Below are 15,953 nucleotides of genomic sequence, written 5' to 3' on the forward strand. Positions count from 1 at the left end.
CGACCAGGCTGAGCCAGAGGCTCTGTCCGAGGGTCCCCTGTGCCGGGACACGCCCTTTCCCCCCGGGGACTACCCGTGGTCCCCGGGCGCCCCGCCTCCGTCCCCGCCCCGCGCCCCCGGGGCGCACATGCTCCGGCACGCACCGAGCTAAGTCCTAGTGCGTCCCCAGCCAGACGTGCTCCGGACGCAGGCGGGCAGGGAGGACTCCCTTCAGCCAGGTGGCGGAGATCTCGTTCCCGCCACCACTCTCCTGGGTGGCAGACTGTGCGGTCCCAGCCTCGGGATCCTCCCGGAACCTCCGGCGCTCTCGCTCCTCCACACGCGGACATGCGGCCGGCTAAGCCAGGCGCCCCGCTACCCGCGCTCCTCCTTCTGACTCTGGCTTTGTCCCCACACGGGACGCAGGGAAGGCCCCAGGGGCGCCGGGGAGCGCGTGTGGCGGGCGAGGAGCCAAAGACGTTGCTTTTTGTTCCCGCGGCCGGGGCCGGCCCCGCTCCCAGCGCCTCCCGGAGCGCAGGTAAGAGGGACGTCCTCTGCCCAGCACTTGGGTCTTACTGGGTTACTCTTGAAACCGGGCAGGGCGCTTGTTTTGGGAAGCCTGAATTAAGCACGCAGAGAACAAACTCTCTCTGCAGATATCCAGCTCCTAGACGAAGAGATAATGGGCTTATTCGATTTACCGTGGTTGACACTTAAGTAACGAAATCCAGCTGGAAAAAGAATCAACTTGAAATGCCTCCTTGCTAGGTGTGAGAGAGGCCTGTTTTGTAAATAATTGGCCGAGCAGCTGAAAGACCTGGGCTTCCATCACCGGCCAAGGGGGTAGTGGGCAGGTTATTGTGCACCTGTGAGCGCCTCATTTCTTGGCCTGGTGGGGTTTTGAGAATTAGCCAAGACTACTGCCCCCAGACATCTGAACGTGCCCAGATAGGCTCCTCTCCTCCATGCCTTCAAGCTGGCCCCAGGGAGTGGTTGGCTGGCCACCTACTGCTCTGACTTAGGTCAGTGTACAAGGGTCCCAAATGCTGCTGGCTGCTCCCAAATCAACTCTGCTCCTTAGATGCTTGAGGAGGAGGGGGTGACAAGGAGGGAGAGAAAGTGGACACTATAGACACGATGGAGGGTCCTGAGACACCCAAAGGGGAAGAAGTGGTGTGCATGAGGAGGAAAGGGGGGCAGAGGGGATGATTGCGCTGTTGGATGGAGGGGAGGGGCAGGAAGGCAGGCTGTAGGGAAACAAAAATTGCAGCTCCAACATGATTGTGTTTAGACCCTGCAAAAATAGAGCAAGGTGGAGCTGCTGGCCCTGGCTGGGAGCAGAAGGACCCCTCTTTCAGCACCTCAGCTTGCCTGGCAGCTTCCACCTGGCCAATGTGCCACTGTTCCTAAGGCCCCTTTGGCCACTTGTTTCCCTTTTAACAAAGCAAAGAAGGATTTCTTCCTACCGTTTTCTCTTCCATCATAGTTATGAATATACAAACAATATTTCCTCCAGAAATGTCCATCAAGTCCCTGTTACATGCCGTCATGTAGAGGGCTGAGGCTCCCCAGAGGAGCAGGTGACAGGTGTCTGCTGTGCCCCAGCACATTCTAGGTGTGAAAGTGGGTGGGGAAGGCTGGTGTGCACAGAGAATGAATGAGTGGGATGTTGAGGGGGGAGTGAGAAGGCCTGGAAAGCTGGTGTGTGGAGGACCTGGGCAGAGCCTGTCACTCTGCCAGTGGAGAGCCCTTGGGACTAGAACAGGTGTGAGTCCAAATATTTATTTCAGAGACCAAGATGTCACTTAATCCAGACCATTTGTTTTGTTAAGTCAAGTAGATATTTTCTCCTTGGTTGAAAGAGAAGTTGAGTTAGTTAAGAGAGAAAATGGAGAATTTTATTAAAAGTGGCAACCATGAAAGTTTACAGAAAACAATGGAGCCTGGCAGAAACTGACCTGTGGGTCACCTTCAAAGCCCACTTCTTTTTTCCTTTAAGATTTAATTTATTGTGAAATAGCGGGTAAAGCCCCTGTCTGCAGTGCTAGCTTCCCATATGGCTGCTGGTTTGAGACCTGGCTGCTCCACTTCTGATCCAGTTTTCTGCTGTGGCCTGGGAAAGCAGTAGAAGATGATCCAAGATCTTGGGCCCCTGTACCTGTGTGGGAGACCCAGAATAAGCTCCTGGCTTCTGGCTTCAGATCAGCTCAGCTCCGGCCACTATGGACTTTATAAAATTTATTTATTTACTTGAAGATAGCATCAAGGGGAGAGAGAGAGAGTGTTGCTGGTTCATTCCCCTAAATGACTGCAACAACAGGTACTGGGCTAACCTGGAGCCAGGAGCTCCATCAGGGTTTCCCATGGGGGTGGCAGAGCATAATCACTTGGGCCATTACCACTGCCTTCCCAAATGTATTAGGGAGCTGTATTGGAAGTGGAGCAGCCTGGACTCCTGCTGGCACTCACTCCACTATTGGAATGCCATCACTGCAAATGGTGGCTTAACCTGCTGTGCCACAACACTGGCTCTATCCATTGCTTTCTGTAACTGCTCATGATGGCCTTCTCTTTGGATCACTGTACTTTATTGATGAGGGGAGAAAAAGGATGGCTTATTACAACCCTATCTCTGTGTATGGAACACTTGGATGTGAATCAGATACAAGCAGGATGGGAGAAAAGGACAAAGGACCCCTCTGGACACACTCAGAGTGTGGCAGCACTCATAGCTCTTTCATTAGGGGGCATCTTCTAGCTCCTGGAGGCTGAGGAATCTCATCCCTAACAGATGCTGCTGCAGTTCTGTCCCCATTACTCTGTAGTGTCATCAACTAGGCCTAACGTAGGTGCCCAGGACTTTGAAATTCTTGCTGCATTTTCTTTTCAGTAGGTTCCACCTCTTCCCTGGACACACATGTGAGGCTGAAGGTTCCAAGGATCAGGGGCAGTGCATGTGCAAGCAAAGGTGGCCATGAAGATTCCTTGAGGGTTGTAGAGAGCTGGGGAGTGGGTGGAGACGTTTGTGAGTCACTATCCTTGGCTCTCCTCCTTCTCTGCAGCCTGAGTGTTGTTCAGATGTGCATCCCTCCATGCCTTTAGTCCCTCTACCACACTCCTGAGGTTACCATGATGGCTTCCGAATGCAAAGCTACCCAATGCTGTTGAGCACTATTCTTCAGGGGCTCCATTCCTCCATAAATCCTGCCTCAAAAGTCTCTTGAACCTGGCTCTTGCTTTTGGCCATTGTTGCCACAAGCCAAATTCAAGCCCTCACAAGAGTGTCAACGCTGATCTTCACTAACACTTTGCTTGTGCCCCTGCCAGGCTGCCTGACTGGAGTCAGAACTGTCTCCAGTTTTTGTGATATGTACGCCTGCCCTCTTGGACCTGTTCTCTCCTGATGTCCCTGGTAGTCACACCAGCAGAGAGGAGCAGACACACAGTTCTGCCTCAGACTTTGCCCATAGAAGGGGGCATCAGAGTTCTTACACACTGAAGTAGAGCCAAAGTTAAAAGAAGGGTGGGTGGGGAATTGGTGGTGGTGGGAGTAGATAAGGGGTTTGGCGAAACTTGAGACAGAAGAAATTGGTGTGAATTGTGACGAAGGGGAAGGGGACTGCTGTCTTCTTGTGCATTATGTTCCTTGTGCCACCTTCGCCTTTTCAAGAAGTCTCATCAACAGCTGCATGATTTCTGTAGACTCCCTAGAGGCAGGTTGGTGGCATTGTTTTATGTAGAACCTGGCTGACATGGAGCTTAGGAAGGGAATGTGAAGTGGTTTTGGTGAGGTGGTTCGGAACAACTGCAAGTGAACATTCTAACTGAGTCGTGTGGTGCCGGGCACTATCTAGTCACGAATCTGGTGTTGTTGTTTTTTTTTTTTTTTTCCATGACAGACACACTGTGACTGGGCAGAAAGCCATTCCTGTAGGTGAGCTCTGGCTGCTGACAGTACTTCTGGTCATGGTCACTAGCCTAGCTATTCTGCTGAACACACTTCTGGTCACAACACCTACCATACATACCTGGGGAAAAATCACATATAAACTTGTTCTTACTTATTTTTAAAAAAGATGTATTTATTTGAAAGGCAGAGTTGGGGGGGGGGAGGAGAGAGAGAGAGAGAGAGAGAGAGAGAGAGAGAGAGAGAGAGAAATTTTCCATTAACTGGTTCATTCCCAAAATGGCCACAACAGCTGGAGCTGGGCCAGGCTGAAACCAGGGGCTTCGTCTGGGTCTCCCAGGTGGATGTGGATGCCCAAGCAGTTAGGCCATCTTGTGCTGTCTTCCAAGTGCATTAGTAGGGAACTGGATCAGAAGTGAAGCAGCCAGGACTTGAACCGATGCCCATATGAGATTGCATTGCAGGTGGTGGCTTAACCAGCTATTCCACAACACCCACTCACACACATAACCTTTTTACCTTTATCTCTTTCCATGCTAACAGCTTTCAAGGAAGCAAATAGCTTTACTTAATTTTGCAAATAAAACATTTTAAAATATTAAAATGAAAGGTGATAGATATGTTCATTTATCTGACTGTAGCAATCATTTTCCTATGTATTACATTTCAAAATGTCATGTTGCATACCTTAAACCTGTATAGAAATCAATTTTAAAAAATTGCCCATTTATATTCCCCTCTGCTATGGTAAAGTAGAAAAAGTTATTTTGTTGTTGTTATTTACATGAAAGAAATTGTTACAGGGTGTGACAGTCTATGTGGGCAGATAGAACACACTTAAGATAGAGGGAATTTGGAGTATACAAACAAAATTCCATTATTATAAAAGTCTCAGCAGAATGCAAGTATATCTGGGGTTCCTTAAGACTATCAGAACTGTGGGAAGATCTGTAAAGATAGTTTAGGGTTCTATTTCTGAACATGGAAATAACTGTGAAGATATCAAAAAGGAAGAGGACTGTGATATTGTAAGATACCGGCTTAGTCATCTTCCCTTTCCCTGGCATACAGCTCCTAAAACCCTTGTGAATCTTGGAAGTGATGGCATCTTTTGTAAGCTAAAGAGTTGACTGATTCAGGATGGGGCTGGTGCCTAAAGTGCCATGGCAGGATTACAGGGGTGAGGATGGGGCAGCAGGCAGAAGGTTAAGTTAGTCATCAATGACCAACCATTTAATCAATCTTGCTTTTGTGATGAAGCCCCCTAAAGACCTGAAAGGAGAAATGAAGACTTCTTGGAAGATCAAGAGAAGCCACGACAGATAGGCACAAACTCTCTGTGGGAGCCCAGTGATGAAGCTGCTGAGCAGGGATTTCTATGCAAGAAGTTGACAGAAATCACCCAGGGTGACTTCTGCCTGCCTGGAATGGCATAAACCTAGGAAGCCACTCTCTAATCCTGGGCTGGCTAAGAAAGCTAGGATTTTTAAAATTACTTTTTAATGTTAGACTTTCCCCTTTGTCCTTCAGCTTTATTGCTGGAAATGAAGTGTTTAAGAGCAGATTTCCATTTCTTGTTGCTGTGTAGGAAAGGATAGAAAGTTGTGGCCAGGAGCTGTTTCCCTCCTGCATCTTCAACAAAGCACGGCAGCAGTGGGAGATCAGTGTGCCCCCTTATCCATGGTTTCACATCCCACAAGTGCCAAAAATACCAAATAGAAAGTTCCAGAAAGAAGCAATTCATAAGCTTTTCAGTGGATGCTGGTCTGAGCAGTGTGATGAGATTTTGTTACTCTTGTCCTTTTGCTGAGCACATCCACTCGGTGTGCACAACCAGCCTATCAGTCACATATCTATCTTGGTTATCAAATTGCCTGTCACAGGATTGCAGTGCTTGTGTTCAAATAACCCTTGTTTTACTTGATGAGTGTCCTAAAGGACCAGAGTAGCGATGCTGGCCATTTGGAAATGCCAAAATGAAGCTGTAAAATTTTTCCTTTAGTTAAAAAAGATTTTTTTTTGGGGGGAGATCACATCAATTTTTATTAGAGTATGTTGTTATAATGGTTCTATTTTATAATTATTGACAGTCCCTTAATGTTTCTAATTTATAAATTAAACTTTATCAAAGATGTGTCTATCTAGGAAAAAAAAGTATAGTATTTGGTACTATTTGTGGTTTCAGGCATCCATTGGGGGTTTGGAACTTGATAAGGAAGGCTACTTAGTGTGTTCTGGAGTTTTGACATTGTTTATAACTCTAATTCTATATCTGTCAACACAAATTGAGGGAGGAGCCCTGAAGACCTAAGCACCTCTTACCAGGCCCTGCCTCTTTCACTGGGCTCTGCCTTCTAAAGCTACCACCTCCTCAACACTTCCCTACTGGAGGCCAAACCCAGGAACCTTTGGGGGACAAACTGTAAACCATAGCATTTATATTTATAGCATTCAGCTTTTGCGTCCCTTAATACCTACCAAAGCAGTGTTTTTTTGAAAGATTTATTTATTTATTTGAAAGGCAGAATTACAAACAGAGATGTAACAGAGAAATGTAAAGGCAGATCTTTTGCCTGGTTCACTCTCCAAATGGCTACAGTGGCTGGGACTGGACTGGTCTGAACTAGGAGTCTGGAAATCTATCTTGGTATCCCATGTGGTTGGCGGGGGTCCAAGCAATTGGGCTATCTTCCGCTTTCCCAGGTGCATTAGCAGAAGCTGGAATGGAAATGGAGCAGCTGGGACTTCAACCAGCACCCAGTGGAATGCTGATATCACAAGCTGCGGCTCAACCTGCTGCTCCACAATGCCAATCCTAAAGATATGATTTTTTTTTTTTATTTGACAGGTAGAGATATAGACAGAGAGAGAGACAGAGAGAAAGGTCTTTCTTCCATTGGTTCACTCCCCAAATGGCCGCTATGGCTGGCGCTGTGCCGATCCGAAGCCAGGAGCTAGGTGCTTCTTGCTGGTCTCCCATGCGGGTGCAGGAACCCAAGCACTTGGGCCATCCTCCACTGCCATCCCAGGCCACAGCAGAGAGCTGTCCTGGAAGAGGGGCAACCGGGACAGAATCCGGCGCACATATGGGATGCTGGCGCCACAGGCGGAGGATTAACCAAGTGAGCCATGGCGCCTGCCCAAAAATATGATTCTTAAAATGAGAATCCTGGTGACTATTTGCCCCAGAACCAATGGGAAGGCAAATTTCAAGTGTAGTTTTTGGACTTTCCTCTGAGCCTAGTAAATCTCTGAGTACAGCTTTTGAGTCTGCCTTTCATTAAGCAATTTGAGAATTTTCATGTACATTGAATTTTTGCAGCCAACAGAGTTTTTAACTGGGGAGTGTAAAGAAGAGAAAGGTAGTGTATTAGAATCTTCTGGAAAACTTCCTCCAGATAGACACAGTTTCTGACTGCCCTCCCAACCCAACCACATTTCCGATTCTGCTCTCTCTTTATCCCTGTGCACCCACAGCTCTGTAGCCACATATTCCAATGTGTCTGGAAAGATAATCTGTGAAGAAAAGCTTTCTTGGTCTACTAGCTTCAGGAACGTGGCCAGTAAGCCCCTTCTTAGAGAATCCTCAAACAAGCACTATGAAGTCCTGCTGAAAAGGAAATTATGTAAATCGGTATCATCCATATCCCTTTGTTTCATTTAGCATTTATTTGCATCTCAAAGGACCAGATTTTGAAAGAGTCCACATTGAAAACATGATTTCAGCCACTGCATGCAGGCCAGCCCTTCCTCAGTACCTGGGGACTTTGGGAAGACAAGGCTGAGCTGGAGTGAAGTAATAAAGAAGAGAGGGATAGGTGAATGGGAGGAGGCGGGGAGGTGGGCCAGGGAAACAAACAGCAACAGGGTCACCAAGACAGGATGACATGCCAGCTGCCAGTTGCAATAGCAGTGTATACAACAACGGAAAAGAAAATATCTAGAGAAATGCCCGAGAAAGAATGGAAGTTACTCATCTAAAATGCAATTGCTCTTCTTAGAGTGTGTGCTTATTGAGAAAATTTTTTACTTTGGTAAATATTTTAATTATTTTAATTTTATTTGAAAGGTAGAAAGAGATCTTTCATCCACTAGTTCAACTCCCCTAAATGCCCACAGCAGCTGGGGCTGTGCCAGGCCAGAGCCAAGAACCTGGAACTCAATCTGGATCTCCCAGTGGGTGGCAGGGATCCATGTACTTGTCATCACTACTGTCTCTCAGGGTGTGCCTTAACAGGAAGTTTTACTGGACACAGAGGTGGGCGTCAAACCCAGGCACTCCAATATGGGATGCGGGCATCCCAAGTAGTATCTTAACCTTAGCACAAAGCACATGCCCCTTGGTAGAGAATATTATGTCTAACTTTGCTTACAACCCCAGAATCCATAATTACTATTCAGTTTATTCAAGCTGCCTATCTATTCAAATTATGGTCTCTCTGGACGTAAGACAAATGATGTGAGCCAACTATTTAAATGTCTTATTTTTATTATGCAGTAATTTGTTTTAGGAAAATAAAAATACTAAGTTTTAAGCCACAAAAGGTAATTATTTCCAAGTGATAGTTTTGTAAAAAGTTTATTGATTACATCAACTTGACCCATGACATGGGTCCCCTGTAGAGACAGCACTGGTTCTAGACTAGCTGACTGTAGCCCTGGACAGAGTATATCTCTGAGCTCCAGGAATCTGTGCCATGAAGAAGAGCACATCTCAAGGGTTCTTGTGAAGAGGGTACAACTGAGGAGGCATGTGAAGTACCTGCCAGGGCTCCTGTCCAGAAGGCAGCAGGTGTGTGGCTTCTTGCTCTCTTGAAGAGAGTCTGAGTTTCTGAGCAATGGTGATCTGAAAAGATGACTGTCATCATGGCTGCTTTGAAGCTTGGCTGTATTTATTTATAGGAAATTTTCTGTTGTCAAAAGATGTGGGGTTGCTAAGAAAGGGAAAACACAACTGACATCTCAGATTTGGAATATCCATTTGTGTAAGTCTTTCCTGCAATTGTCCCCTGGTTTCCTCCACAAATGTAAAAACAGCAGCTTGTTTAAATAGGGCAAGATAATATAGTTCAAATTTTAAGTGAAAAGAATAACAATTATTTTATTAAAGAATTATTCACACTACTGCATTGATTGATGAAGTGTTAAAATAGCTACTCCTTAAAAATTTCTTCATAGAGTGAAAATAAAGATAGGTTTATGGATTAGTGGTTAAGCCCCCCTGTGTCCTACACTGGGGTACCTGGCTTCTATTCCTGGCTTTGGCTCCTGACTCCAGCTTCCTGCCAGTGCAGATCTTGGGAGGCAGTGGTGGTGGCTTAAGGAAATGGGTTCCTGCCACCCACATAAGAGACCTAGATTGAGTTCCCACTACCAACTTGGCCTCATGCCCAGCCCTGGTCGTTGCAGGCATTTAGGGAATAAAGCAGGGTTTGGCAGCTTTGTCTTGTCTTGGAAACAACATATGAGGGTACTCCAAAAGTTCATAGAATATGAAATTAAAAGGCATTTCTTTTTCTTTCTTTTTAAAGATTTATTTATTTATTTGAAAGTCAGAGTTACAGAGAGAAGGAGAGGGAGGCAGAGACAGAAAGAGAGAGAGATTGTCCATCTGCTCATATATTCCCTAGCTGGCCACAATGCCTGGGGCTGGGCTAGGTTGCAGCCAGGAGCCTCTCCTGGATCTCCAATGTGGTTGGCAGGGACACAAGTACTTGGGCCATCTTCTGCTGCATTTTCTAGGCCATTAGCAGGAAGCTGGATTGGAAGTAAAGTAGCCAGGACTCAAACCAGTACCCATATGGGATGATGGTGTTGCAGGCAGTGGCTTTATGTGCTATGCCACAATATAGCTATGCCCCTAAGATTTTTAAATCAAGAACAGGCATTTAGCATAGTGGTTAAGATGCCACTTGAGATGCCCACATCCCATATCAGAGTGCATAGGTTCAGGTCCTGCCTCTGTTCTTGGTTTCAGCATCCTACAAAAGTGCACCCTGGGTGGTAGCAGGTGATGGCTCAAGTACTTGAGTCTCTGCCACCCATGTGAGAGATGTGGATTGAGTTCTGGTCTCCTGGATTTGGCCTGTCCCAGCCCTGGTTGTTGTAAGCATTTGGAGAATGAACCAGTGAATAGGAGATTTCTGTCTGTGTCCTCCCTCTTCTCTCTCTCTACCGCTTTCACCCTCCCCATTTCTGTCTTTTAAGCAAATTAAATAAATAAATTATTTTTGAAAATTTTGAAATCCATGCATAAAAGGGATCTTCAAAAAGTTCAAGGAAAAGGAGCAGATGTTGCGGCATAGCAGGTTAAGCCACCACTTGCGATGCCAGCCTCCCATATGGGTACCAGTTCATGTCCCAGTTACTCCACTTTCAATCCAGCTCTCTGCTAATGTGCCTGGGAAGGTAGTGGAAGATGGCCCAAGTCCTTGGGACCCTGCCAGCCATGTGGGAGACCCAGGTGATGCTTCTGGCTCCTGATTCTGGCCTGGTACAGCCATGGTACCAGCAGATGGAAGATTCTCTCTCATCCTCTCTCTGTAACTGTACCTTTCAAATGAACATATAAATGTTTAACAAACAAAAGCTCAAGGAAAATACGTATTATGAAAAAATGCATGGATTTTTTTTTTGTATCAAAATAAGCTTATTCTTTCACTCTATTTTTTAAGAACTTTTTGAGGTCTGTTCGTGGTTGGAGCTAGTTTTTAGTTGTTATAGATTACAAGGAGAGAGATCAGATTTCTTGGAATATTTCCCTGCATTGTTTCCAGAGGCTGTCTAACTCGCGATTGGGTGGCCATCCCCCTAGCGTCTACCACTACTCACATTTTTTTTAACTTTTATTTAATGAATAAAATTTCCAAAGTACAGCTTATGGATTACAATGGCTTCCCCCCACCCCCATAACTTCCCTCCCACCCGCAACCCTCCCCTTTCCTACTCCCTCTCCCCTTCCATTCACATCAAGATTCATTTTCAATTCTCTTTATATACAGAAGATCAGTTTAGTATATATTAAGTAAAGATTTCAACAGTTTGCCCCCACATAGCAACACAAAGTGAAAAAATACTGTTGGAGTACTAGTTATGGCATTAAATAAGAGTGTACAGCACATTAAAGACAGAGATCCTATATGATATTTTTTAAAAATTAATTTTCTATGCAATTTCCAATTTAACACCAGGTTTTGTTTTGTTTTTTTCATTTTCAATTATCTTTATATACAGAAGATCGATTCAGTATATACTAAGTAAAGATTTCATCAGTTTGCACCCACACAGAAACACAAAGTGTAAAAATACTGTTTCAGTACTAGTTATAGCATCACTTCACATTAGACAACACATTAAGGACAGATCCCACATGAGATGTAAGTACACAGTGACTCCTGTTGTTGACTTAACAATTTGACACTCTTGTTTATGGCGTCAGTAATCTCCCTAAGCTCTAGTCATGAGTTGCCGAGGCTATGGAAGCCTTTAGGGTTCGCCGACTTCGATCTTATTCCGATAGGGTCATAGTCAAAGTGGAAGTTCTCTCCTCTCTTCAAAGAAAGGTACCTCCTTCTTTGATGGCCCCATTCTTTCCACTGGGATCTCACAGAGATCTTTCAGTTAGGTATTTTTTTTTTCCAGGGTGTCTTGGCTTTCCATGCCTACAATACTCTCATGGGCTCTTCAGCCATATCCGAATGCCTAAAGGGCTGATTCTGAGGCCAGAGTGCTATTTAGGAGATCTGCCATTCTATGAGTCTGCTGTGTATCCCACTTCCCATGTTGGATCTTTCTCTCCCTTTTTGATTCTATCATTTAGTATTAGCAGACACTAGTCTTGTTTGTGTGATCCCTTTGACTCTTAGACCTATCAGAGTCATCAATTGTGAACTGAAATTGATCACTTGGACTAGTGAGATGGCATTGGTACATGCCACCTTGATGGGATTGTATTGGAATCCCCTGGCACGTTTCTAACTCCACCATTTGGGGCAAGTCTGATTGCACCACTCACATTTTAAAAGGTGGCTGGTGAGGAAAGCCAAGACACTGTGGAAAAAAAAATAACTTACATGAAAGATCTCTGTGAGTGAGATCCGAGTGGAAAGAATGGGCCATCAAAGAAGGAGGTACCTTTCTCTGAAGAGAGGAGAGAACCTCCACTTTGACTATGACCTTGTCTAAATAAGATCAGAGTTGGTGAACTCAAGAGGCTTCCATAGCCTTGGCAGCTCATTGACAAGAGCCTCGGGAGATTACTGACATCATAAATAAGAGTGTCAATTGTTAAATCAACAACAGGAGTCACTGTGCACTTACTCCCCATGTAGGATCTCTGTCCTTAATATGTTGTATTATGTGAATTAACGGTATAACTGGTACTCAAACAGTACTTTATACTTTGTGTCTCTGTGTGGGTGCAAACTGCTGAAAACTTTACTTAGTATATACTAACTTGATCATCTGTATATAAAGATAATTGAAAATGAATGTTGTTGAAGAATGGGATGCAAGAGGGAATGGGAAATGGGATGGTTGCGGTTGGGAAGGTGGTTATGGGGGCAAAAAGCCACTGTAATCCAAAAGTTGTACTTTGGAAATTTATTTAATAAAAGTTAAAAAAAATGTGACTGGTGTTGTTTCAATCAGGTGTGGGGAGACATGGAAGTAACTGTCATGAAGGAAAAAGGTTATTATGTTTATAGGCCCCGGAAAGAGGAGGTATGGGGCATTATGCAAGCCCACAAGCGGATTCTCTGGGGCCAGTTGTGAGCAAGAGCTTTCATTGTAATGTAGTTTCCCAGGAAAGCCAAGGCAAAGCTAGGTAAGCAGGCTTGGGATTCACTGGTTTGGATTACTTCAGTAGGCTCTGGGACAAATGGGCTGCCCCTAGTTGTCTGGTCCCTGGCCCTGGTTATTAGGATGTGGGAATTGGCCCTGAGTGTGAGACCTTGATAGAGGGTGTGATTTGTGTATGGATTCAGGTTGGTTGGTTTGCATATAAAATGTTGACTCCTTTTTTATCTCTAGGAGTCCCTCCAGGGTCAGCAAGGCCCAAAGTGTCAAAGCAACTATTGAAATTAAAAAAAAAAAAGATTAATACAACCTTCAGGACAAAATCTAACCTCTTTTGCTGATTTTGCTGCCTGTATACCTGTGCTTCCTTCCCTGTCCTCTCTATAGCACTGAACTCATGACTTTAGCTGATTCTTGGAGGCCAGTGGTCAACCTTTATCTTTCTCAGCCTCTTGGTTGCTTTTGCTGCTATTGACCTCTCCCCATCCTGTTTATCTTTGTAAAGATGTATTTATTTGAGAGAGATAGGCCTACCGTCTGTTGATCCACTCCCCAAATGGCTATAGTAACCAGGTCTGAACCAGACAAAAGCTAGAACCCAGGAACTCCATGTGGCTCTCCCACATGAGTGGCAGGAGCTCAAATACTTGACCATCATCCACTGCTTCTCAGATGCATCATCAGGGAGTGAAATTGGAAGAGAGCAGCCAGGACTCTAACCCACGCTCCAGTAAGGGATGCCAGTGTCTCAAGCGGTGACTTAACCCAATGCACCACAATGCCAGACCCTCTCCCCATCCTCTGTAAGTGATTCCTGTGTACTCACAGCTCTTCTCACTTGTTCTCCTTATTCTGTGACCATTCTGAGCTTCTATCTGTCCCTGAACACCTCCTTACTTGTAAGTACACCCCAGGGTTCCATGCTTAGGGATGAGTGTTCCCCAGGACCATCCTGTGTAAGCTTTTCTAGTTTCAATATTGCCTCTCTGATGGATTCCAGAGCATTCTTGCCTTCTCTTTTCTTTTCCTTGTCCTTTAAATTCACATACCAACTGCCTGCTGGATATCTCCACACAGGAATCCCAGGCTTTGATCTTTTCCCCTAACAAGAACCTACACTTCAGCCTTCAAACCTGGCCTCTGTCCTTTATTTCTCGTCAGAGGAAAGGTGAGGTTTTGCTTCTTGGAGACTGTGTTTCCAGGGTGGTGTGAATTGGCTACTGGATCAAAAGCTAGTTCTCTGGATTAACGATTTCCCCATGGCTCAGTTTGTTGATGGCATTCTAGCTGCCTGATCCAACAAGAACCTCATGAGGGCTGGAGCCTGTTTTCTGCTAGTGCTAATCCACTGTCATTTGGTTGTCATTCTCAATAACTGATTGCACATAAAAATGTTATCACAGTGTAAAATGCCGTACAACTATTTGTTTTTGAAATGTTTTAGCATTTTTGTAAGATTCTAATTTGTCTTTTTAAGAGTTTATGGGAATGAGAATTTTAAATCTGGGAGGTGGGATTAACCAGATTAAACCAGAAACTATATAAATTATTTTATGAGATCATTCTTTGAAATGAAATGGCTAAAGTTTAAATTAAACATACATTGGCCTGTGGTTTAAAACCAGATGGAAATCTCCTTTGCAATACAGTTTTGTATTTTTTAAAGTTCTCTGGACTCGTTTAATATTTTGTTCTTTGGTAAACATACAACATAATGTTAGAACTTGTCATAATATTTTGTAACACAGGACGTGGGAAGGACTTTAGAGATTATGTAGTTTGTCTACTGTAATTAATAAAAGAAGAAACCCATGGCATCTTTGGAAGTATCTGGCTTGATACAGGATTTTACTTTGGTTGAGAAAGCCAAGTATGAATGTTAGGTCTTTGGTGGTGGAAGGGGAGGTGTGTGGAGGGGCACAGTGAACAGTTGGGTATGGAGGATGACTCAATGTGACTATGTTTAAATTCAGATCACTTAAAATCATTTTGATGTGACCTTTGCAATGTCACCAGTGAAATATTACAGATTCTGTGCATTTTTTTTAAGATTTATTTATTTGAGAAGCAGAATCAGAGAGAGAGAGAGAGAGAGACAGAGAGAGAGAGAGATTCCATCCGCTGGTTCACTCCCCACATGGCCAGGACTGGGCCAGGCCAGAGCCAGGAGCTTCTTCTGGGTCTTCCACATAGGTGCAGGGGCCCAAGCACCTGGATCTTCTTCCACTACTTTCCCAGGCACATTAGCAGGGAGCTGGATCTGAAGTGGAGTAGCCAAAACATGAACTGGTGCCCATATGGGATCCCGGCGCTAGAGGTGGAGGCTTAACCTACCATGCTACAGCACCAGCCCTGATACTGTACATTTCACAAATGTATTCTATCAAGCCCCAGATTATAATTTTAGGATTAATTTAAATTTAAATTTGGGGTATATCAAAAAGTAGGTCACACACAGCACTCACATTTCCTTGTTTTGTTAGTAGAGGGCTTAGAAGCAGAGCACACTAGGCTTCCAGGACTTGGTTTCCAAACGCATTTTCCAATAAAGGAGACCAGGACTCCTTAGAGGAATCTTTGGGACTAGGACTAAAACAAGAAAGAATACATGATGAGCCCATGGGGCATTTGCGCTCCAGAAAGTAGAAAATACAAAACAACAGCAGCAGTCACCCCAAAAGTGATAGGGGTATGTCAGAGAGACAGTGGAGCCAATTAAATGGCCAAAGCTAGAGCTATATAAACAACTAGTCATTTTAGATTATAACTCAAATTATCAAATAAATATCCATGAGTCTACACTGGTAAAAATAGATGATTGAACAAATAGATGACCTGTGGAGAAGAGACAGACATCACATGTAGAAGAATTCTAAATAACCCATGTAGACACTTCTGCCTCGAGGAGAGGAAGCACAGCTTCCTACTCCTTAATCCTGGGCCAAGCATACCTACCCTTAAAGAGGGTAGTGCAGGTGGGGGAGAGCCCCACACAGTGGAGAAACCCATGTGACACTGCATCAGCAAGGTGTTGGTCAAGGTCAACAAGCATAAATCATGTTGATGGAATGGACCCCTGATATGATGGGATAAAAAAGGCATGTTTCATCTGTGGATTTTCTTCCCCAAATCCCTGAGATGGATAAATCCTGAAAGAGAGGCATTCCATAAAACACCTGACCTGCACTCCGCAAAGCTGTTTTATTTTTTAAGTATTTATTTATTTATTTAAAAGGCAGAGTTACAGAGAGGCAGAGGCAGAGAGGACAGA

General features: G+C 44.6%; 1 protein-coding gene across 1 annotated transcript in view; it reads left to right on the forward strand.

Moving 5' to 3' along the window:
* Positions 1-327: 327 nt before the first annotated feature.
* Positions 328-15,953, forward strand: part of ALKAL1 (ALK and LTK ligand 1) — a 31,421-nt gene continuing 15,795 nt past the window's right edge. The window contains exon 1 of the mRNA XM_062189593.1: positions 328-517. Within this exon, the coding sequence (XP_062045577.1) occupies positions 328-517 (190 nt within the window). The remainder of the gene's footprint in view (positions 518-15,953) is intronic.

Source organism: Lepus europaeus, chromosome 4 (genome assembly GCF_033115175.1).
Source record: "Lepus europaeus isolate LE1 chromosome 4, mLepTim1.pri, whole genome shotgun sequence".
NCBI lineage: Eukaryota > Metazoa > Chordata > Mammalia > Lagomorpha > Leporidae > Lepus > Lepus europaeus.